At 36.2% G+C, this 24,052-nt stretch overlaps 1 protein-coding gene across 1 annotated transcript; it reads right to left on the bottom strand.

Annotated features, from left to right (window-relative positions):
- Positions 1-5,373: 5,373 nt before the first annotated feature.
- On the bottom strand, positions 5,374-14,531 carry FGF20 (fibroblast growth factor 20). Its single transcript, XM_019737953.3, has 3 exons — positions 13,721-14,531; positions 8,219-8,322; positions 5,374-6,497 (listed from the first exon to the last, which is right to left on the bottom strand). The coding sequence occupies exons 1-3, from the start codon at positions 14,004-14,006 to the stop codon at positions 6,252-6,254; spliced, it is 636 nt and encodes a 211-aa protein (XP_019593512.1). The 5' UTR covers positions 14,007-14,531; the 3' UTR covers positions 5,374-6,251.
- Between the last annotated feature and the right edge of the window lie 9,521 nt (positions 14,532-24,052).

Raw genomic sequence — 24,052 nt, 5'->3', positions numbered from 1 at the left:
GGGACATTGAACTAGATGACAGATAACTCCAAACTCCAAAAATTCCAATTTTTTTGGTCTTAGACTAAATATAGTACATACTCTTCTCATAAGGAAAGTTAATAGTAACTATATTTAACCATTTCTCTATTTTTACTTTGTGTCTATTCATGTGTAGTGTATTGAACTTGTATACTGGAGAGCTGGGCTCAGTCTTACCTCTCTGAGAAGTAGAAATACAAAAGAGTAACTCATTACCACTTCTTAGCTTGAATAAACTGCTACTTTGGAGAACTTTCTGCCACTCCTCCACTCTCTCTTTCTATATCCCCCTCTTCTATTAAACACACACACACACACCACCACCACCACCACCACCACCACCACCACCATTGGATGTCCATTATGGATATAACCTTCTAATCTGTTAAGAGCAGCAGAGAGCACCCTCAGGAACCACAGAGTAGAAAAATACTTTCCTAGAATCCATTTCAGGTGTCTCTCCTGACAGCACAGCTAGAGCTGTTGCACTATGAAGGCATTTTTCTCAGATCCTTGTTCACAGGCTTGGAAATGGTGCTAAACAGTAAAAGAGTTCAAATCAAATCAAAGGAAAGATGCCCCTAAGCAAACAAGATATTCCAGTACTGCCTATTGTTGGGTCCAAGCTGTAGTCTGCCACTTGAGCCAACAGACCCTCTTATGTTAGAGATATCTGTGGTGGGAAAGGACACTGTGGAATTTACGGGAAGTCCCAGTGGGAAAATCACAATATATGCCCCTGGGGTACTACATCAAGGTAACACAATCTGCAAGAAAGAACGTGACTTTTGAAAGGCAACTCTTGGCATGGTTTTGAGCCATGGTACAAATTGAAAGCCTGACTATGGGACACCAAGTAACCATATGGCTAAAATTTCCCATCATGAGCTGAATTCTGCCTGACCAACCAAATCAGATAACCCAGACTCCTGTAATCCATCATAGCTGCACTAACACCTCTTCCTCAGCTTACTTGCATGGCCCATAGGGGGCATCTCTGAGGACTAACTGATGAAGCATGAAAATTCCCAAGCTTGGTTTACAGATGGGACAGCTCAGTATATGGAGGCAAGCCACTAAAGCCTAACTCAGGGAAAATCCTCCCAATTGTCAGAGTTTGGGACCATGCATCTGGTCATCTACTGATAAAAGCAGAGGCCTGAAATTAGGACACATAATGACTCACGGGTAGTCTGGCTAGTTGACCAGATCTTAGAAGAAAAAAGATTGGAAGATGAGAGACAAAGATGTCTGGCAGAAAGGAATATATATATGGGAGTGAGTATAAAGAATGAAGATCTTTGTACTAAAAATTAACAGGAATCTAAGAGCTCCCCCCATGGAAGAGGCACTAAACAACCAAGTAGATAGAATGGTTCAGCCAGTTGATGACAGCCGGCTGTCATTCGTCATTCCAGTGCTGGAATAATGGACATGTTAAAAAGCGGCAATGGTGACAAAGATAGAGGTTAGACATCAGCCCACCAGCATAGGCTACTACTTTCCATATGAATCTAGCTCCTACTTCCTCTGAATGTGCAACCTGCCAGCAACAAAGACCAGTGCTGAACCTATGATTTGGCACATTGCCTCAAGGAGACTATGTGTCCACTTAATGGCATGTTATTTTCCCTGGGCCCCATCTACCCTGAAAAATCTTGTGATGGATTCAGATAGGAATAGATCTTCTGGGCACAAATTGCTTTTCCTGCCTACAGCATCACTATCCAAGGGCTTGTTTTACCTGCACAGAATCCCAGTACAGCAGAGTAAGCCCATTACAAAGGGATATAGCAGTTATAAGACTTTCGTGAAAATGTGAATCTGAGTAACAACAGGTAGACAATTATAGACATGGAGATTCATTGTCTACATGCCTCTGCAAGGAAGGATTTATTGCCCTAAATGCCCAGGTACTTAGGAGCCCCTTCAGGAATTGCCTCAGCTGCAGAGAACCCCACTTCCTGTGGAGGGCCACATTCAGCAACTGATCCAAACATGACTCAAAAGTTTCAGCCAACTCATCCCAGTGAGTTAGGGCCATTTTAGCTCCAGAGCTTAAATAAGATGGCCAAGTCTGACATCACAGCTCAGCTTCTCCTCCCCAACCTTATTTCCTCACCTTTCCTTCCACAGTTGTTGATCCCAAGGTCACTGCCTAATAAAAATATATTCTTTAAGCTCCATTTATATGAGGTTCCTAGAGTAGCCAAATTCATAAACAGGGAAAGCAGAATGGTAGTTGCCAGGGGTTGGGAGGAGAGGAGAACGTGTTTAATAGGTCAGAGTTTCAGCTGGGAAAGAAGAAAAGGTTTTGGAGAGAAATGATGGTGATGGTTGCACCACAACATAAATGTACTTAATGCCATAGAACTGTACATTTTTAAATGTTATGAAAGGTAAATTTTATGTAATGTATATTTTACCATAATAAAAAAGAGAGGAAGTGAATACAATATGTGAGAAGAAAAAGTAGAAACCTCTTTGAAATTAACATTTTATTTCTATGGGTAGGGAAGTCATGGAAACCAACATGAGCTGATTTGCAAGGAATACTGGAACAACACTGGCCATGGAAAACTGAGCAAGGGATCAAGGAGGTTAGAAAGAAAGAACTTCCCATAGCTTCCATCCTGACCAACAGGGTAAGTGAACCCTATGGCCCAGATGATTGCCTTTGCGCCGAAATGCAAATAAATGGACATCTTAGGTCTCTCCCGAAGGGTTATGTTTCTAACTCTGAAAAGCTCTTCATGGAAGCATGAATTTCATGAGAAATTGATGGAGAACTGACTAATGGAAAGATTGGGATTGGATTGGGCCTGCTGTCTGCACAGCATTTCCCTGTGGGCTAAGGTATTTCCCTGTGGGTCATTAGATTTCGGATAGCATCCCCCAGTTCATAAGAGGAACACTGGCAAATTGCTACGATTCAGAGCAGATCAATAGGACACAAGAATCAGCTAAACTTGCAGGCGCTGCAGCCATAGCAACAACCTTGGCAAACCTTCCACACAGATAGCAACAAGCCACTTCAAAATCCCTGGGAGCTGAGCCAACAGAGGGAACACCGAGACAAGGACTTCATAAATCTTAAGGATAAACTCCCTGCATATGAAAAACAAAGAACAACTTCCAAAGCATTTCTTTTGATTTCTTCTGATCTCTCTTAATTTAAGAAGCCTGGCCCTAACATCTGCAGATCAGGCCCGATTTTTAAAGGGAAGGACAAATTGCCTCAAAGTCCTTAACTTATAGGTCCGTTAAAACATTAGATCTGCCTGGAGAGACTCTAAACACTGTGACCTGTTTCACACAAAGAATAATATTGAAGAATTTCAGAGGCTTTTAGATGCAGGATCATATAAAACCTTAATTTTGAGAAACTTGAATATAAGGAGAAAAAATATTTTGACTATTGAAGGATATGGAGGAGAAAGTAGCTGAGGTTGCTGGGTTGTGATCATTGTTAGACATAGGAGACCAAAGAAGTTCTCCTGGGTGGTATCTCCTTTCCCTGAGTTTGTAATTGCAAGGGACTTATTGCAGTTCTAGGGATGGAAAGAGTCTTCAAAAGGTTCAAGGGTAGGACCCCAACAATTGGGCATGCCAAAGGGGAACTTCTAGAGCAACCCTGTGTCACCACAATTATAAATATGAAATAATACCAAGATACAGTAGGAATCTACCAAATTATATAATAGGGGTGTTGAAGAAACAGGGAATCACCTCATACACCACTTATCCCTTTAATTCCCTGGTTTGATTAGTCCAAAATAGAGATGAACATTAAATCAATCTTTTGGTAATCTGTGGTCACTAATGCAGCAAATGTATGTTTTTAGATCCCTGTTAATTTTGGTGACCAATGTGATTTGCTTTCGTTTGGCCAGAATTATACCTTTACTGCCCTATGATTCTCTAGCACTAGTAAAAATAGGAATTACTTTACGTTGAAGACTATTAAACTATTTTTACTATTGTTTCTACATTCATAAAACCAAGATGTCTGGAGCTGAAACAGTAAACACACACATTCTCATGCAACTTTATTAATGTTATATGTTGAACTCCCTACCCTCTTCCCACCTATCATCATTAATTCACTTAAGCAATGAGAGAATGAACAAATAGGAATAATGCCAGACAGTATTAAAGCACCAGTCTTGCCATTCGAGTGTGGTCCACTGTGTAACTGCATCAAGCACCATCCAGGAAATTGTTAGAAAGGCAAAAATCTCATCTCCCCCACATCCCTCCAACCTAGAGTTTAACAGATCCATCCTTTAACAAGACCCCACCCCAGGTGATTTTGTGGGTACTTTAAAGTTCGAGAAACACTGCTCTAGACTAGTGTTTATCAAAGTATGGTCTCCAGACCCACTGCATCATTATTACCTGGGAATCTGTTAAAAATACAAACTTTTAGACCCCACCCCAGACCTGCACATCAGAAACCCTGGGTTTGGGCCAGCATTCTGTTTTACCAGGCCTTCCCGGTTGGGAACTGGTGGAGCTGCTACTCTTCATATTACCACACCCCCCAATGATGATTCCTACATTTAACAGTTGTGACATTGACAGCTGCTGGATTTGTATCTGCATAGCATTCTAAACTCGTTTGTGTCACTCTCCCAAATGATCACTAAGCTCCAGCCCCAAAGCTCTTCCTCATTTTAGGGACTCCAGACTCAGTTTTCTCTTCCTGTAAGGCTTTTATTCTCCTCTTATCCTGCCTGAGTCTCTTTTACCATTTAGAGCCCATAAAAAATGTCACCTCTCTAGAGAAACCTTCTCAGACTCATCCTATGGAAATTTATTCTTTTTTTTCTGAATCCGAACCTTGTTTTCCTCTTAGAGCACAATATCACAAATCACAATGATGGTATTTGTTCGTTTATTTGTTTCCCATCTGTTTCCCTTGCTGGATATTAAGCCCCATAATGCAGGGCCCACCTCTGTCTTGATCACCACATTGTCCTTAGTACCTAACAGTATCTTCTGTATCGTAGGCTTTAATTAATACTTATTGAATAAATGACTAAATATGAGATATAATGGAAAAGATGCTAGACTCAGATAAGTAAATGGGTAAATGGAGTCTTATTATTATTAGTGGTGGTGCCACAAAGACTAATTCTTCCTGTGACCATAGTGGGTGAAAGAAGTGGTCTTTGCACACTGAATCAAGAAAATAAGGAAGCATAAGTTGCCTAGAATGTTTGTTAATTTTCAAAATTAGAAGTTCTCTGAGTACCACATTTTCTCTAGGGCACTTAAATTTTTGTTATTTTAAAAATTACGTTATATAAGTAGAATAACTGTCACCTGAAAAGGAAGGAAACCAAAACATAAAATAAAAATGTTTAATTCCCTTTTGAAGGTGTGTTGAATTCCATACAAATTGATAAAGCATTTTTCTAGGTCAAAGGAACCAATGTTATATTTAGAAGGCAATTGACTGCAAAAGAAATAGTCTATGCTATACTTTATTTTTAAAAAGAAATTCAAGATCTTATTCTATGTTTAATGTGTTGCAATAACGATGTCTTCTTTACAGCCCAAGACACCACAGCAAAGTAATAATGGCACAATAATTTGTTGTTGTTTTTTTCTCTTTGTCATATCTTCATATACCAGTAAAAAATAAACTCTTTAATAAATAAATATATATAATAAATATTTGCAAATTGAAAATGTATAAATAGGTCCATCCTTTAAAAAAATGTTCTGTTTTGGTGTGGCATGTTTCATAGTCCACATTTCACCCAGGTTTTTTACATATAATGCCATAACCTGCAAAATTCTTCAAGGTCCTCAAAATTTATGTAGCAATAATCTTGACCAACTGTGTCAATCCATTACTTCAACATGAAGTATCTATTTTTAATGTAACTTGTAAAGTAAACATAATCCAGAGAGGCACCAGCAGCAAACCAGGTGGGGTTCCCATCATCCACAGTTTAACAGATTTTCAGCTTCAATCTACTAGTAAGGACCAAGCCAGTGTACCTAAGGGAACTTAATCCACGTATAAAGAGAGATCTTGATCTACGTCAAGGCAAAATTTTTTGTTTGTTTGTTCTCAGTATTCTTTCCAAATTCAGTCTCCCAGTGGAAAATAGAATCCATAACATTCTGAATGTCTTCCTGGGTTATTATTTATGATGGGAACTGTAATAAGAAAGAATAGTTGCAGTTTGGTTCTTCAGTAAAGACACTATCACACTTCAACTGTATATCAGTATGTCCTTGTACAATTCAGGAACTCTTTCTGGATCCACTGGTCTAGGCAGGAAATGTGTAAATTTCTGATGTCTTTTAGACCTGGCACCATCTCTTGGAGTTCCATCTTTGTTAAGTGCCACAAAATACCTGCGGCCAGTGTCTCCATGTTTATATATGTTGGATGAATAGGTATTATACCAGTTCTCTTCAAATTGCTCCCGAAAGATGCATTCAGATGTCAGTTTCTCCTAAAAGAGAGAAGATAACTACCATTAAAAAAAATACCTTGCAGAGAATTTTCTTAGAAAAATTTCAACTTTATGTTTTTATTTCTTTGTCTATAATTATATCCTTGTCAAGGATATAAAAACTTTTCTTAATGTCAGTTCTCAATTTTATTTTCAAATACTTAAAAACTATTCTGAACTATGTCATGCTCCATTTTATCTCCCTCCTACTGCCGTCGCCATCAAATAGGCCTCTAGTTTATCTTCCATCGTTAGATGCCAAAGTTCTACATTGCAAATCTCTACTACATCTTGAAATATTTCAAGATATTGCTAACATCCAAATTCCTAACTCAAGATCATCACTCCAAATCATATATCTTAAACTTTATGAATTTATTAGTTATTTGATGATACATTCCCTATGATTAACTTTGATCTGGATGTTACTATTAAGTAAATGTAGTAAAAGCCCAGTGATTTCCTATCTTTCCAAGATCGACTGTATATTATCGTAAGGGCTAGACCACAGTTGATTTTTTTAATCCAACACATAGATGAAGAAGGAAGATTATGTGCATGTTTTTCTCTTTCAACTGTAATTCTAGTCTTATGATTATTACACATGCATTATTTCTCTTTATTATGAGCTGATATAAAGCCTGGAGAGGGCATGGTTTGCCCTTACAAAGGACAGCTATTAAGTGGAATACCACTTACTAAAGTATTAATGCCAGTTTTTCTCAGTATATATTGAGATCCTAACTGTATATTGTATTCTTAGTTGACATTTTAAGAAAAAGAAGATACCACACAGTGCCATCTGATAAATCTTAAAAAATAAATTCTCTTTGTAAATAGTTACAGAGACTTTGACTTTAAGAAGGGATTTCATATGAGAGGATGGGTGGAAGAGTGGCACACATTTACACTCTACCAATTTTCTTAAGATTATATAAGCAATTGTGAACAAATTAAAGATGCTACCAGTGAAAGTGAAAAATCTATATTATATTCCAGATTGAGTTTCATATTATCCTGTTACTCTAATCCTTGGGTTGTTCTAAAAAAATAAATAAATACTTCTCATCTTGATGAACTATTAACCTGAAAAGTTTACTTCAAGCCCCATATTTAAGATATTTATGGTAGTCCCACAAATGTGCTTTTATACTCAGTGGCAAGGTAAAGACTGTCCAATGCAACTATGACTGAGCTCATGGCTATTGTAATTATCACAACTACAGACATGGTGAAACTAGTGTGATTACCATTATCTGTTGTATCTTACAGTATCCTAAGATTTCATTCATTCGTTTCCTATATACAAAGATCAGCAAATAAGTGATATATACTTAGCTATAGAAGATAATCATGGGTAGAGAAAATTTACATTGAAAGAATGTAAAGGTGAAAAGAGTCTAACATGGCAAGGAGAAAGTACTTTCTTTTTTCTCTGTCTGTGGTGGAAATGGTCAAATTATGGAGAAAAACAGAAAGACACAAGATAACAGACAGGAAGAACTAGCGAGCTGAAAGCAATAAGGGTTTAGGGTTTAAAAATAAAACTGAGTTATTATATTATTTACCAGATACATAGAAACTTACCAGGATACAAGTTTTTAATTTGCACATGAGTGTATTTTATATATTTCTTCTGACATGCATTATTAGTAGATATTTTACTTACAAAATGAATAATCATTGTTTTACGAATTATATAATTTTAAAAAAATACGTACTGAACCATAGAGTTCTCCTTTGTCATTCATTCCAAGGTAAAGACCACTGTCCACACCTCTAATACTGACCAGTCCAACTGCCACACTGATGAATTCCAGGATACCTAAATTTACAAACAAAATAATATTGTATTTAATAATGAACGTGTGACTAATGAAAATCTTCCAAATAGTAGACCAATATTGCTAAATATAATGATGTACGTGAAAGTCCTTTGGTAAACTAAAAAGTGCTGTATAACTGTCTTATTATAATGATCCTCCCACTTTACAGATTAAATAAAAATACTCATCAGGATATAATGTAAAAGGTGTAAAACCTTAAACCAGGCGAACCTGGGTTTGAATTCTAGTTCAGTAACTTACTGGCTATTCGGACTCTGAAAGTCTTTTGTCTTCTTTGAACTTCAATTTCCTTGTATGCAAAATGGGTAAAATACCTCCCTTCAGGAGAGAGGTAAGGACTAACACATTTAGGCATGGAACAAGTGGAAGCCATTGTTATCATAAATTAGTACAAAAGTGTTCTTAGTTTGCTAATGTTCTGTTAGTTAAGCATAACCATGTTTTAGTAATTATAGTTTTGTTTTGCTTTTTGTTTTGTTTTTTGCATACTCTGAATCAAGTCAATCTTCTTCTAGAAGCAGCCAAATATATCTTATATATGTACATTAGTATTTTATAGTTTATAAAAGGCTTCTATTTATATTTTCTATCTGGTCCTCAAAAACAATCCCCTAATATAGGTATGGAAGATATTATTACCCTCAATTTACATATAAAGAAACTGAGGTTTATTGACTTACCTAAGGACATGATGCTTGTAATTAATAGAACTGAAACTTGAACTCATCTCCTGAGGCCTAATCCAATGTATCTACTTGAGGAACCTTCTTGACGACAATACAGTAGTTTCAAAACTTTATAGATTACATAATATTCTGTTTTCTGTCACATGATTCAAAAAAATAAATCTTATAGTTCAAAGAAACAAAAGAACTTTATAATTCATTAAATGTGATAGCCAAATGCCAAGAAGTTAGCATGCAAGTCAATTTTTCTGTCAATTACTTTCTAAAATTATTTTCATTTATCAGTAGGTAAACTAGTACTGAAAACTCTCTACTTAATACACTAAAACACTGTAGTAAATAAATAAATAAATAAATAAATAAATAAAACCTTCATGCTTACCTCTACATCACTTGTTTTCTGTGTATACACTAACCTTTGGACTAATGTCTTTGTCTTGTTCTTCCCTTTAGACTCTGCTGAAAAAGTATATAGACATACTTTCTATACTTGTAACTTCCTTCCTCAATAGCTTTCTACCTTCACCCCTTCACCCCCTCTTAAGCTCTACAAACAGTATAAATGTGCACCATTTAGCCTGACTCTTGCTTTTAAGTCATTTCTTGATTTATTGTGCAAGTTCCTGTTTGGACACGTGATTTCCCAAGGCCAAGGGAAAGTACAAAATCTGGCTACTTGCCATACGGAGGGCTCTATTCTGTCCAGAGCCTAATTCATTCTTTGGCAGAAATATAGATTCTTAAGCTGTAAATGTAGGTGCTTAACAACTCAAATGAGCTCTTTCAAACTGTTAGAAAATCATGTAGAACACTAGAACTATCAGGGATCTTACAGCACCAATACACTGCTACATAATCTATAAGTGGCTTGAAAGAATCAGTATCCCTAATTGAGAGCCTAAGGCAGAGAGAAGATAAGATGTAGCAGGAAGACACGAACTCCATAGAATAGCCATTACAATAACAAATATGGAGGTAGGGAGTAAACGTCAATTAAATTTACTGCCAAGCTCATTAGTGAGTGACTCCTGTTAGAAATAAAAAAAAAAAATCATGCCAAAGTATGATTGGTAGAAGTAGATACAGTAATGGAATTTTATCCAAGATATACTAACAAATGTATAATTACTTCACGTTGTATTGAATGTTAAATTCTAATCGAAAAGTGTACTGTGGTTCACATGTAACTTAATTCTTTTTAAGTATCTGATTAACATTAAGATGCTCTTGTCTTTCAAAGAACAGGAACTGATTACCTGATTAGAATGTATAATAGAATCAGTTTTCAAATACAATAAAATATGTTTCATTTCCACATAGACCAATTATATACCAGATCTTACAAGGTATCCATTTTTCTAGCAAAACTAAAACCACCTATACTTTAATTCTCATCTTAGGATAATGCTACCTTGTAAAAAAAAATATGTAATTGTAGAAAGACAAAAAATTACATATATTCTTAGAATAATTATATTCAAGTTTCAACTTTTTAAAACAACATCTAAAACTTTATACATAACCAGGCAGAAATAATTTTGCCATTAGGTTTATGGGAAAAATTTTATGTATTTTTTCTTTTCCTCTTAAAGATTTTAGCCACACTTTTTAATTCTGATCCTTTTTCTCCTCAAGGAAATAGTATACCACATAGTAATTTGTAATCATTTGATTCTTAAATGAGATTTGACAAGTCTTTCTTATTTATAATATGAGGTGGCAACTAAGCTAATTCCTTCACAAAGAGTAGACATGAAAAACTTTCCTTGAGAGGTAATCACAGATTTTAGATAGATTTTCTAATGCCCAGTGTCCCATAAAAAGACGTGGAGGTACTTTATCTTTCTGGTATCATTTTCAAAGCCAGGCTTTTTAAAAATCATAATAAACAGGTGAGTCAACCCACAATGCAACCACATCAGACAAATCTATGGAGAATAGGAGAGAATAAAGGAAAAGCCTTTAAAGAAATATGTTTGATCTCAGGCTAAACTTTTTTTTTTAAGTAATGATTCCATGTTTATGTATTAGATCAAGTCTCCCTACTGTACTACTGTGCAGAGAAACTCTATTATAAAAATAGAGCTAACTCAGATAGGAAATTATGTTAACCTCACTGGAACCTTTTTGTCTATTGATGTGGTTTTGAAATTTTAAAATCCAGGATTCTGATTAGTACAAACTATCAACATGTTATTTACTTTAACATCTAAAATAGCCAATCTTAAGCTTTTTCAAAACTCTTATTTTGATCACACAGAAATGAGTGTAAAAGAAAAATAGCAAAATAATTTCAAAATTAATAATTGAAATACTAAGAAAAGGAAAATAGAAAAGCATATAATGTTATACACGCTAAACGTGACTTTTCTTCTCACCTACACTTCTTTGTAGTAAATGATGATGTCTTAGCTATCAAAGACCACTAGGGTGCACTGTAATGCATTGTGTAGTCTGTTCACTCCTTTAGGACACCAGGCTAATCTGCATTATCTCCCCTTAGTGTGACAGTAAATATTTTGTGCTGATATGTAGCCTCCCACCATAGAGTGACAAACCATCACAAAATTAGTCTAAGTCATATTTTTGTAGTTGCTAAACAATTATACAAAACTTTAGCAAAAAAAAATGTTCTCGTAAAATGGTAATTCCAATATGCAACATTCATTTCTTAAGAAATTGATTTAAATACCAGTTCAACAAATGTTATCAAGTCTACAAATATTTACTAATCTCTTCTCATAGGGTCTGTCTTATGAAGAGACACAACGTGGAAGAAGCAACTCTTGTCCTTGGGGAGATTACGTTGAATTATTTTTCTTAAAAGCAGAATTTCCAATGCTACATTATATATTGCAAGGGGAAGTCTGACTAGTACCTAAGCTTGACGTCTACCTGCTCTACTTTGAGGTCTTATCTCACTTGTGTCCATTTCTAAATCTTTCTGCTAGCTGGAAATTTTTTCTGTCATGAATAAAGTGCAGTGATTCTTAAAGGCAAGAGAACTGAGCCACCTGGTGTCAGCAAAGTTCTTTAGAATCAGAATCTCAGCCTCTTCAATTGAGAAACCACTTGCCAAAAGTGACCCCAAGGTTGCCCACTAGGTCATGACACTCTTGACTCATAGTCAACAGGAATTTGGAAGAGATCAGTGGAAGCTTCAAACAGATGGGTTTTAAAAAGTTAATTTTCTAAGCCTTTGAGTGCTACCAAATGACCACCACATGCTCGTTTCTACATCTAGAGTGACAAATGCCCCTCAACCCAAGATTTACACTTCTCCAAAGTTTTTTTTTTTTTTTTTTTTTTTTTTTAAAGGAATGGGAGTAGAACAAGGGGATGAGGACAAGGGAAGAGAGGGCCATTCAGAGATGAGATTTTCAAAGACTCCCACAGTGCTGAAGAAGGAAAAGGAAACCTGACACTGTATGGGGCCCTTTCACATTGCTGCTGACAAGTAAATGGTATCTTTTTAAAAAGTACAATGCATCTCTCCAGTGATGCCCCAAGTTTGATGATCAAAATCCTTTGAGAGTGCTAGGCAATTAACTCTAATATGATGAAAACTTTGGCAATGCGGGGAAGATCCTGGGATGTCAGAATCGGAAAGCATCTTAAAGAGGTCACCTAATTTAACTCCATCATTGTACCGACAAGAAAACTACGGCTCAGACTGGTGAGAGCACTTGCTAGTCACATAGCTAGTTAGGGAGTAATTAACAGCAGAGACCCTATGATTTCCCAATCTAGTGTCTTAATCTGCCTAACAATCATTCGCTTGTTTCTTTTCTTTAACCCCTTCTGCTCCCAGGCAGTGCTGGAGGTATTCTGAAACCTGTCCTTATGTGTTCCCACCCATATCTTATTTCGCTTCCCCATTTCCTCTTACGTGCGGTCAATACCAAGATCCAGGCTTTCGGGTTTCGCAATTTCTAAAGAGGAGCTTGGGTGAAGGACTGGGCATGCTCAGTGACCAGGCTCCTTTTTTTTTTTTCTTTTCTTTTTTTCTTTTCTTTTCTCACCCAAATAGAACTTTAAGAGTGCCTAGAACTGCAACCAGGTGACCTGACAGTAGCGACGGTGCCCACGAAAAGCTAATCTGTTAGCTCTTCGGGTAAACATTTAGTTTTCTGGGAGAACACGTAAATGCTCGCATCCTATCCTATACAAGCGCTAGCCTCTGAGCAGGAGCCCTGAATACATAATCAACTGCGTAACTGTAGGGGGAAATGCTTCCCGTTTAATTTTTGTTAATAACAACACGGTGGACGGTACTGAGGAAAAAGGGAGAGGAAGTAGGAGGAAATAATATAGGGGTTTTAAAAAGAAACAAATACCAAACAAAAAAAGAAAGAAAGAAAGAAAGAAAAAACTGCCCGCGAGGTAAGGAGTGCGAGAAAGATCCCAGGCGCAGGAAGGGCAGGACAGCAAGGTGCGTGGGAGCCCCTACCCCTTCTCCTGCCCCCGCGTTCCAAGCGGCAGGCCTAGACGAGGTTACAGGAGGAAAGTCCTCCCGGTCCCTGCGCTGGCCCGCCCTTCAGTCCAGCCCGCACGTTGCACTGGAAGCGTCCCAGGGGCTCGGGCTCCGCACAGCCGTGTCTCCCTGCGCAGGCGGGGAGGGTGGCGCACGGGGTGAAGAAGCGGAGCCAGGGGTTGGAGACAGGGAGAGTGCAGGAGTGTCGATACGTACCGAAGAGGCTGTGGTCCTGTCGGGTGCCCTGCACGCTGCCGTCGGGTAGGATCTGCAGGTGGAAGCCAGTGCGGCAGTAGAGCTGCCGGCGGCGCAGGATGCCGTGCAGGTGCGCCAGCTCTGCAACCCCGGGCCCGCCGCGGGCGCCCCGCTCCGTCGCGCCCCTGCGCTCGCCCAGCAGAGGTGGTCGCTCCCCGGCAGGAGGCAGCAGGAAGTGCGAGCCCACCTGCTGGCCCAAGCCCTCCAGGCCTCCCAGGAAGCCTCCTACTTCAGCTAAGGGAGCCATGGAAGGGCCAGAGGGAGAGGCGGAGGATCCAGAAAACAAAAGACCCCACCACCACCAAAAAAAAAAAAAAAAGTGTAGCGGGGATGGGGAGGTGAATGGAGAAAAATTATAGAATAAACAAGCGCAAAAAGTTAACACCCGGTTACTCCTGTGAGGTCGCGGAATGGACTTTGTACTGAGATAGCAGAGAGGCTTTCCCTGTCTTGGAGCGGTCTTCTCTCCTTGGGTAGGTGGGAGCTGGCTGCTGGCTTTGCTGAAACATCTATAGCTGTTGCTGCCAATACTGGGGCTGGGCCTGGGGGCTGGGGCTCCAACACCGCAAACTGATCAGATCAGAGTCCTGTGTACATACACACCGAGTATATATGCGGGTCCTCTTGACATATGCTAATCAAGTCCTTTCATGCGCTCTGGGGAGGTTCTGTTTGAAATCTTAAACCGGCCTCCTCTCAACACGTTTTTGCTCTTCGGAAGTGACCAAAAGGGGCCCTTGACGGTTCTCTATCCGTGCAGTCGCAAAAATCATTCCCACACTTGGCCAAAGCTGGCCGGCTACTTCGGGGAGGCGCAGTCAAGGCCCCTCTTTGGGGTTGTCTTTGGAACAACCGTGATGCTGTTCGGCTGCTGCTGTGCAACCGCCTTTGATGTGAGCTCCTTTGCAGTGATAGATGGCTGCTAAAAGGAGCCCAGCTTGGCAGGTATATAGAAGAAGGGGAAGTGGGGAGGGAGGGAAGACTGGGGGTGGGGGATGGGTAGGAGAGGAAAAGGAGAGAAGAGGAGGCGAATTGGACTCCTTGGGAGCTGCTGGGAGCCTGCAATGGACAGGTGCAAAGAAAGGTAAGAGGGAAAAGGAAAAAGGGCGTTACCTGAGGCTTAGACCTGCCCAGACACACATGAAAGGAAAATCAAAGCTTTGACAGTTTAACTCGCTAATTTTAAAACACTAATAAAATGTACAAGCATTACTCTTTTCTTTTATCATTTAGATGGGGGATTTTCTTTACATAATCAAGGTTAGGTTAGAAACACACATACCTCCTTCGCCAGGTTCTCTTTAATGTTTATCTTTACTCAGCACATGATATAACCAAGATTGCCGTATATCTATATAGAAGTTTTAAATTGTGTGCTAAGGTCACGGACTTTTAATCAACATAACATAATATAATCATGAGTCTAGGGATTAAGAGTAAATCCAAATAGGATGAAAAGAGATGATTGTCGTTCTTATATTTGCCACGAATAGAAAATGAATGTCTGTAATAATGTGAAAAATGATGAGTGGCTTCTCGGTCCCTTATCCAATCTAAGAGCATTTCCCTTTCTTGGCTGCATTTTCTTTAAGGTTGGGGGGGGGGTTGCTTTACATTTCAATTATTAAAACAACTAATTGGGAAATTGATGTATTTTTGAGACATGAACAGTTACTGGTAAAAATGTAAGAGTGCCTGTGCATATTTGTAAAATAGAAGTCATTGAAGTGAAGGAGTTGGATCCATGTCCATTTGAACCTTAAAACTTTGGCTTTGTACCACTAGTTAAATTCAAGGTGTTACTGTTAAAATTTTTTTCAGTTGTAGAATAGTTGAGAATCAACCACTTGGCATATTTATGCTTCCCCTGAGCAATAAGTTTTAGGGAATCACTAAAGATTAGTTTTTCAGTCCTGTTTCATGGTCTGTTCAATAAAAGCCTAAACCTGGGAGTGCAAATGGATGTGACTGCTTTATTTTATTTGCTCTGAAGGTTTTTTTTTTTTTTTTTGCTAATTAATTGGCAGGTGCTTTAAAGCAGGTAAAGTTACACCTTTTCATCACTATGGCCCTAAGTACTGACCCTTGTATAACCAAATTATAAAAGAGTCCTTAAAATGAGTGATTTACTGTTGATAGATATGAAATAAAACAAAAATACTGGCTAAAAACAATAAACAGATAAATCACTTTAGAAACGTATATTGCTAAGTCTTGTCTAAAGATTGTACCAGGTAAATGTCATATTATTTCACCTTTCAAATAACAGCAGTCTGTCTTGTGGTGGGACCCCCAAATCCACCATAATCAAGATTTCAAAGCACATCTGTGTAAACATTATCACATCAGTGTAAAACATCAACCAATGAGCTTTTACTTTGAACAAAATCTTCTTAATTGCAGTGTTAAATCAAAGAAAGTTAGATCAAAGTTGTGTGAATCTCATAGTGGGATAACTAAAATAGCCAGTACATACATTGATCACTTTTAAAGAAGAGATATTTAAAGGTTTAAAATAAAGATCAAATACCTTTTAATGAGGTTTGTTTCAAGGTCTAAGTTCTATACAACATATAATGCTGTTAATAATTGCACAATGGATTTACAGCATTGTCACCTGCTCCATGAGGTACTAGTTTGGTACTAAATCAAATATTTTAATTCTACAAAATATTTCCCCACATGAACATTTTAAGTCCTGCTGTGTGATTTATAACTCTTAAACTGTTTAAGTCTCTTGTATTGCATATGTATATGTACCAAAACATGGGGAAACTTTATACATAGTTACCAAAGCCTAAATACTTTAATAATAGAATTACCTTCTTTTTGTACAACTTTACCTTTTCAAATGCATTGCCTTATTTGATAACCACAATAACACTATGAGATAGGCACATCCCACTTTATAAGGAAAAAAAAATTGTCCTGCATTCCAGTTTAGGGCCCAACATCCCACTGCAATTTCCTTAAACTCTCTAAATGCCTCTGTTGCCTCTTTTGTAAAATAAGTTCAATATAACTTCTGCCTAGTTCACTGTGGGTAGGGTTACTATGAGACTTAAATGTGAAAATATTTAGGAAAATGGTTTTAAAACTATAAAGTTTTCCATGCATGGAAGATGTTAGACACCTTCAGTTGGAATTTTTTTTTGCTGTATAATTTAGCAAATATAATTCATTTGAAATACAAAATAAATCTTTTTTTCCCCAAACCAAACCTTTAATGTGTAAGTTTTGAATGGTGCTTAGTGCCATATTATAAAGGGCCAGAATAGAAACAAAAAGATAAGGATTTCTTTTGTTTGCACTAGTCATGTGACAGGAAAAGATAACACTAAAGATTTTTTGCACATGCTGTGATGATATCATGGGAAGTTAAATAATTTTGAAGAGTGTTTTACAAGAGTGCATTATTCAACTTTTAAGTATACACTGCAATCTAATCAACTTTACCTGTGCTTCCTAGAGACCACACTTGCCTTGCTGTTATACAAATATGTGGTACAATTTCTACTTCCACAAAATGTAGTTACAGTTTTCAAGACCGTATAATTTCTATATAACTTTTCAGCAGGCATATTGTCATGAATCTTTGTTTATACACATGAAAAAGAGTTAATGCCTTTTGATACTTCTACATGCATTTAACTTGAGAAAAAAGAAAAAGAGCTGATTTAAAAGTCATGACTGACACCACCAATAAAATAAAAGTACATTTGCCCACATTATTTTTACTTGTAATTACAAAACATTGGCAACAATATACATTTCCACACTTAGGAAACTGATTGACTAAATTATGGTATAGTCACACAGTGGAGCATTATACAGCTGGGAAAAAAAAAGAATGACAAAGGTCTCTATGAACTAATATGGAATATATTATTAGGTGAAAAGAGCAAAGCTTTAGCATTCTTTATGTATAGTGTGTTCCCTTTTCCGTAAGAAAGAAAAAAAATAAGAAACTTCTACACGTGTATGTTATTTTGTTTTCAAAAATAAACAGGATGGATAAACCAAAAACTAATGAAATTTATTACTTGACTAATTGACAACCTAGGATAGATGAAAGTGGAGTGGAAGAGAAATGGGAGTGATGCTTCTTTCAGAACAATTTTTTACAGAGTTTTGACTTTTGGAGAAATGTTAATGTTTTAGACTTTTGTAAGTAAAATAAACAAGAATCAGAAGGAAATGGAATAAAACCAGGAACAAATGAACCTAACTGAATTCAAGTGAATAACATAACCACACAGAAGGGAATAATAAATTACTAAATAAATAAATACATAAATACATAAATACCTTTCGAATACAGTTCTTTGCCTACCTAATCAAGGACTAAAGACCAAAAACCTACATAAACCGATGTTGAATTTCAGTTACAAAGATTGTTTTTCTCAGTGGTGGGAGTTAGACTGGTGCATTGTAAGACAGCAAATGAGTAAATATGTAGTCAATAATGACAGCGAGGTGTTTCATTGTTAGAGAATGGAGTTACAAACATGAAAACAGAGAAGATTAGAATGAATCCTTTACTACTGAATTGAAATTGCAGTTATCAGAATTACCGTATGGGACGTGTGTATGTGTGTGTATCTTAGCTATGTACAATAAAAGAGCCTAGAAGCTAACACACACCAGGGGCAACTGAGCACACCTAGGGCCTAGATCTTTAGTTTCTCAATTCAGTCTACCAGTAAAATAACCCACGATTCCTGAAAAATATCTGGTTCCAGGACTGGGACATCTTTTTCTTTTTAAGACTATTTTTTTCACAGCAATTTTAGGTTCACAGCACATAAGAGGATACCAACTTGTACAACCTCCCCCATTATCAACAGCCCCCACCAGAGGGATACATTTGTCACAATTAATGAATCTACATTGATACGTCATCGCCCAAAGTTCATAGTTTACATTACAGTTCACTCTTAGTGTGGCACATTCTAGGGGTTTTTATAAATATATAATTGCATGTAACCATCATCATAATATCATACAGAGTATTTTCACTGCCCTAAAAGACCTGTGTTCTTCCTATTTATCCTTCCCCCCAACCCAAATTGTGGCACCATTGATCTTTTTATTGTCTCCATAATTTTATCTTTTCTAGAATGTCACATAGTTGTAATCATACATTACATTGCCTTTTCAATTAGCTTTCTTTCACTTAGTAATACATATTTAAGTTTTCTCCATGTTTTTTCATGACTTTACATCTCATTACTTTTAGCACTGAATAATATTCCAGATGTACCGCAGTTTATTTATTCACCTACTGAAGAACATATTGGTTACTTCCAAGTTTTAGTAATTGTGAATAAAGCTGCTATAAACATCCATATGCAGGTTTTTGTGTGGACATAGTTTTCAACTCCTGTGAGTAAATTCTAAGGAATGTGATTGATGGATTTTATGATAAGAGTATGTTTAGTTGTGTAAGAAACTGCCAAATTGTCTTACAAAGCAGCTGTACCATTTTGCATTCCCACCAGCAACGTACGAGAGTTTTCATAGCTCCACATCCTCACCAGCATCTGGTGTTCTCAGTGTTTTGAATTTTGGCCATGCTACTAGATGGGTAGTAGTATCTCATTGTTGTTTTAATTTGTGATTTCCTAATGACAAATGATGTGGTGCATCTTTCAAAATGCTTATTTGCTATTTCTATATCTTCTTTTGGTGAGGTGTCTATGAAAGTCTTTGGCCCAATTTTCAAATTGGGTTGTTGGCTTTCTTCTTGTTGAATTTTAATGAATTATTTGTATATTTTGGATAACAGTCCTTTATCAGATGCATATTTTGCAAATATTTTTTCCCATTCTGTGCTTTGTCTTCTCATTCTCCCAATATTGTCTTTGTCAGAGCATAAGGTTTTCATTTTAAGGAATTCCAGCTTATCAAATTATAGATTTTATGAATAGTGCCTTTGGTATCTAAAAAGTCATTACTATACCTAAAGTCATCTAAGGTTTCTCCCATCTTATCTTCTAGGAGTTTTGTGGTTTTGCATCTCATGTTTAGGTATATGATCCATTTTGTGTTAATTTTTGTGAAGGATGTAAGATCTTTGTCTAGATTCATTTATTTTCACGTGGATGTCATGTTTTACCATCATCATTTATTTAAGAGACATCCTATCTTTGCTCCATTGTATTGCCTTTGATCCTTTGTCAAAGATCAGTTGACTATATTTATGTGGACGATTTCTAGGATCTCTATTCTATTCCATTGATCTAATTTTCTATACTTTCACCAATACCACAGTGTCTTGCTTTGATGTAGCTTTATGGTAAGTCTTAATATTAATGTCAAATATTCTCTGTCCTCTAATTTTGTTCCTCTCCCTCAGTGTTGTGTTAGCTAGTCTGGGTCTTTTGCCTCTCCATATAAACTTTAGTCTCAGTCTGTCAAAACCCACAAAATAACTTCAGATTTTATTGGGATTATATTGAATCTATAGATGAAATTGGGAAGAATTGACGTCTTAACATTATTGAATCTTCCTAACCATTAACACAGTTAGTCTCTCCATTTATTTAGTTCTTTCTTTCTTTCTTTCTTTCTTTCTTTCTTTCTTTCTTTCTTTCTTTCTTTCTTTCTTTCTCTCTCTCTCTCTCTCTCTTCCTTTCTTTCTTTCTTTCTTTCTTTCTTTCTTTCTTTCTTTCTTTCTTTCTTTCTTTCTTTCCTTGTTTCTTTCTTTTTCATTAAATTTTATTGGGGTGACAATTGTTAGTAAAGTTACATAGGTTTCAATTGTGCAATTCTGTAATACTTCATCTATATATCATGTTGTGCTTTCACCACCCAGAGTCAGTCCTCCTTCCAGCACCATAACTTTGATCCCTTTTACCCTCTTCTAACACCGCCCTCCCCCCTTACCCTCTGGTAACCACTAAACTATTGTCTGTGTCTATAAGTTCTTTATTTCTTCAAAACTGATGAAAGAAATGAAAGAACTAAATAAATAGAAACTTATTTAGTTCTTCTTTCATTTCTTTCATTAGTTTTGTAGTTTTCCTCATATAGATGTTGTACATATTTTGTTAGATTTACATGTAAATATTTCATTTTGGGGTTGCTAATGTATATAGTATTGTGTTTCAAATTTCAAATTCCACTTGTTCATTCCTGGTATATAGGAAATCAATTTTTGTATATTAACCTTCTACCCTGCAACTTGCTGTTCTCTTATTAGTTGCAGAGGGTTTGTTGTTGCTGTTGTTGTTGTTGATTTGTGTTTTCTACATATCATGTCATGTGCAAACAAAGACAATTTTATTTCTTCCTTCTCAATCTACATAGCTTTTGTTTCCTTTCTTGTCTTATTATATTATCTAGTATTTCCAGCACAATGTTGAAAAGACATGATGAAAGGATACATGTTGCCTTGTGTCTGAGCTTAGTGAGAAAGTTTCAAGTTTATCACCACTAAGTATAATGTTAGCTGTAGGGTTTTTATAATAAACATTGTTGATAAAATTGAGGAAGTACCCCTCCTGGTCTGAGGCATCTTTTTGTGCCATATTGCAAAGAAGTACTCAGAAGGTAATAAGGACATGTCAAAATGACATAGACTATATCCTGGACAACTTGAGCATCAAAATAAATAATGATAAGAGTAAGGTGTTTATAGAATAAAATAATACTCTATGAGTGCAAGTGTTCAAACAAATAAATGACTGATCAACCAAATAAATGAGGGAGGAGGGAAAACTTTTCCTTATGGTAGAATACTGACTGTTAAATACTAAAAGAATGATGGAATTAGAAAATGACCATTTTGCATCCATCATAAGATCATTGCTAATCCAAAAAATTCTCAATGCATGCTAAAACTAATGGGTAAAAGTTTGATGAAGAAGAGGCTATTTACAAAGTTTCAAATATCCCCTCATGAACTGTTTCTTAATCACCAAGAGAAAATAGTAAGTTTACAGTGGAGTAATCTAGTGGATACTATCTTAACCAAATAATAAAAGTAAACAACAATAATGGGACAAACCATGTGCCTCTTGATACCCTAGAAGGGACGCAATGTCATTTATTTCATGTTCCTGTCAAAAATGCGTAATCTGAATCTAATCATAAGAAAACATCAGCAAAACCCCACTTGAGGGGCATTCTTCAAAACAACTTAAACTCCTCCAAAATGTCAAAATCAAGAAAGACAAAAAAAGATTAAGGAACTATTCCAGATTGAAGGAAACTAAAGAAACATGAATGCTAAATGTGATGTTAATATACGATCCTGGTGTCAAGCCTAAACCAGAAAAACGAAATAAAGTTATAAAGAACATTGTTGAAACAAGTGGAAAAATTTCAATATGGACTGTGAATGATAGTATTGTATCTATGTTAAATTTCCTAACTTTGGTAATTTTACCATAAATATATAAGGAAAAATTTTAGGAAATATAAAATAAAACTTTGTTGATAAAGAGGCACGATATCTGCAAAATTATTCTCAAATGGTTCAGAAAAAAATTATATACAACTACATGCAGAAAAAGAAAGGATAGATGATAAAGCAGATGGAGTGAAATGTTAACAGTTAAAGAGCTCTTTGTACTATTCTTGTAACTTTTCTGTAAGTCTGAAATTATATCAAAACAAAAGTTTTTAATGTAAAATTTTAAAGGTCACAACTTAGATATTTGAACCACTTTAGTTACAGGAGAGAAAAATCAAAATTCAACAGCTATCATGTAAGGTAATTAAGATAAATCAGAATTCCTGAACTTGAACTATGTATTTGCATAGGAGAGTTCCAGTCTGCACAAAATCTCAAACCTTGACCAGAACCAGTTGGCTATTCTGTGGACAGTAGTGAACACATGGAAAAATGAATAATAATTGACCATGAAGTCATATAATTTGGGGGGACCAAATTCAAGCAGAACGTAAATTCGGCACAAATTGAACTTCATTGTTACTGCCTACTTATTTCAGGAATGTCAACTACTCTAATTCAGCCCCTCTCCTCACTTTACCCACCACAAAGAGCAAGAAGAGTAATAAACAACACATTGTTTGATCTTTGCCTTGTATTTTTCTTCTTTCCTTATTCATCTTACTAGATACAAGCAAGGTATTGCCACACAATACTTATGAGACCTTGGGAAAAGATATTACCTCCCTGGAGCTCACTTTTTCCTGTGTAAATTCAGGATAATAAAGTATGCTGCATCCAACTTGCTGAAGTGTTGTAGGAATCATATTGGTAAATGTATATGAAAATCAATTACTGCTACAGAGTCTAGGCTATTATTTTAGTGATAATAATCATTAGTAACTTTTCCTGAGTGTTAGACCACTTAAAATTCTGTGTTCTGCTCCAAGTTGCAAGAAGATAAAGATGGTTTGTGGGATTTACAGTGTCATCAAAACTAATGGTGGTCCTTATTTGGAGCATAGAAGAAATTATTCTTATGCTTCCTGCAATGAAATGCTTAACAAATAGTATTTTGAGATAGGCCTCAAAGAAATATAATTCCAAAATGAACAAGTTCTTTGGGAAGCAGCCTATTTCACAGCATCTGGCTAATACACATCTTTAATTTGTATTTTATATAATCTTCTGTCACAATTTGAATATATCATAGAATTATAGTGTGTAGGTATTTTATATATTTTATATTTTGTATCTCATGGAAGGAATTTGCCAGGTCACCTCAACCAAACACCTTCATTTTGCATATGAGGAAGATGACTTTCAGAAAAATGCTACATAGCTAATGGAAAAACCATAATTTAAATTAAAATATTTCACATCCATTTTCAATGATGTTCCCTCCAAATAATGCTGCAAATATCCAAATAGTAATAAAATTTGAATCTCTAGAGCAACTGAAGTATATCTTTTAAAAAAATGTAGTTCAAATCAACATCATTGCTCATACTCATTACTTTATGTGGTTGCTCCCAGAATCAGCAATTGAACAGTAGATTAAGAAAAATTGTTATGGTTGGTGTTTTTTCATTGCTGTTTTGCCTCCTTACTATGAATGTTTACACAGATGATACTAAGCCTCTTTGTTTTTCATTTCTCCATTTTCAAAGTAAAGAAACAAGATATTAAATTAAATGTGCTTCATTCTATAGGAACATAATATTATATGAACAATAAAAGAGTATTTTTATTATAATAAGTAAAAACAAATCATCAATATTCAAGTAATTGCATTTTCTGAGGGCAGAGAAGTGCCATGAACAGTCTGATTTTTTTAAAATGACACTTTTCCAAATCTATAAAATTTAGGACGTCAATACTAGATTTAAACAATC

Source organism: Rhinolophus sinicus, chromosome 16, assembly GCF_057876585.1.
Source record: "Rhinolophus sinicus isolate RSI-liver-muscle chromosome 16, RSI-T2T, whole genome shotgun sequence".
NCBI classification, from domain to species: Eukaryota; Metazoa; Chordata; class Mammalia; order Chiroptera; family Rhinolophidae; genus Rhinolophus; species Rhinolophus sinicus.
The sequence above is the reverse complement of the archived record's forward strand: the minus strand, read 5'-3'. Positions and strand labels throughout refer to the sequence as shown.

Excerpts from the sequence above, each read along its gene's own strand:
- FGF20 (XM_019737953.3), bottom strand. The coding sequence starts at position 14,006 with ATGGCTCCCTTAGCTGAAGTAGGAGGCTTCCTGGGAGGCCTGGAGGGC. Across the intron at positions 8,323-13,720 it reads ACAGGACCACAGCCTCTTCG|GTATCCTGGAATTCATCAGT; the intron begins GTACGTATCGAC and ends TTGTAAATTTAG. Across the intron at positions 6,498-8,218 it reads AAGGAGAACTCTATGGTTCA|GAGAAACTGACATCTGAATG; the intron begins GTACGTATTTTT and ends TCTCTCTTTTAG.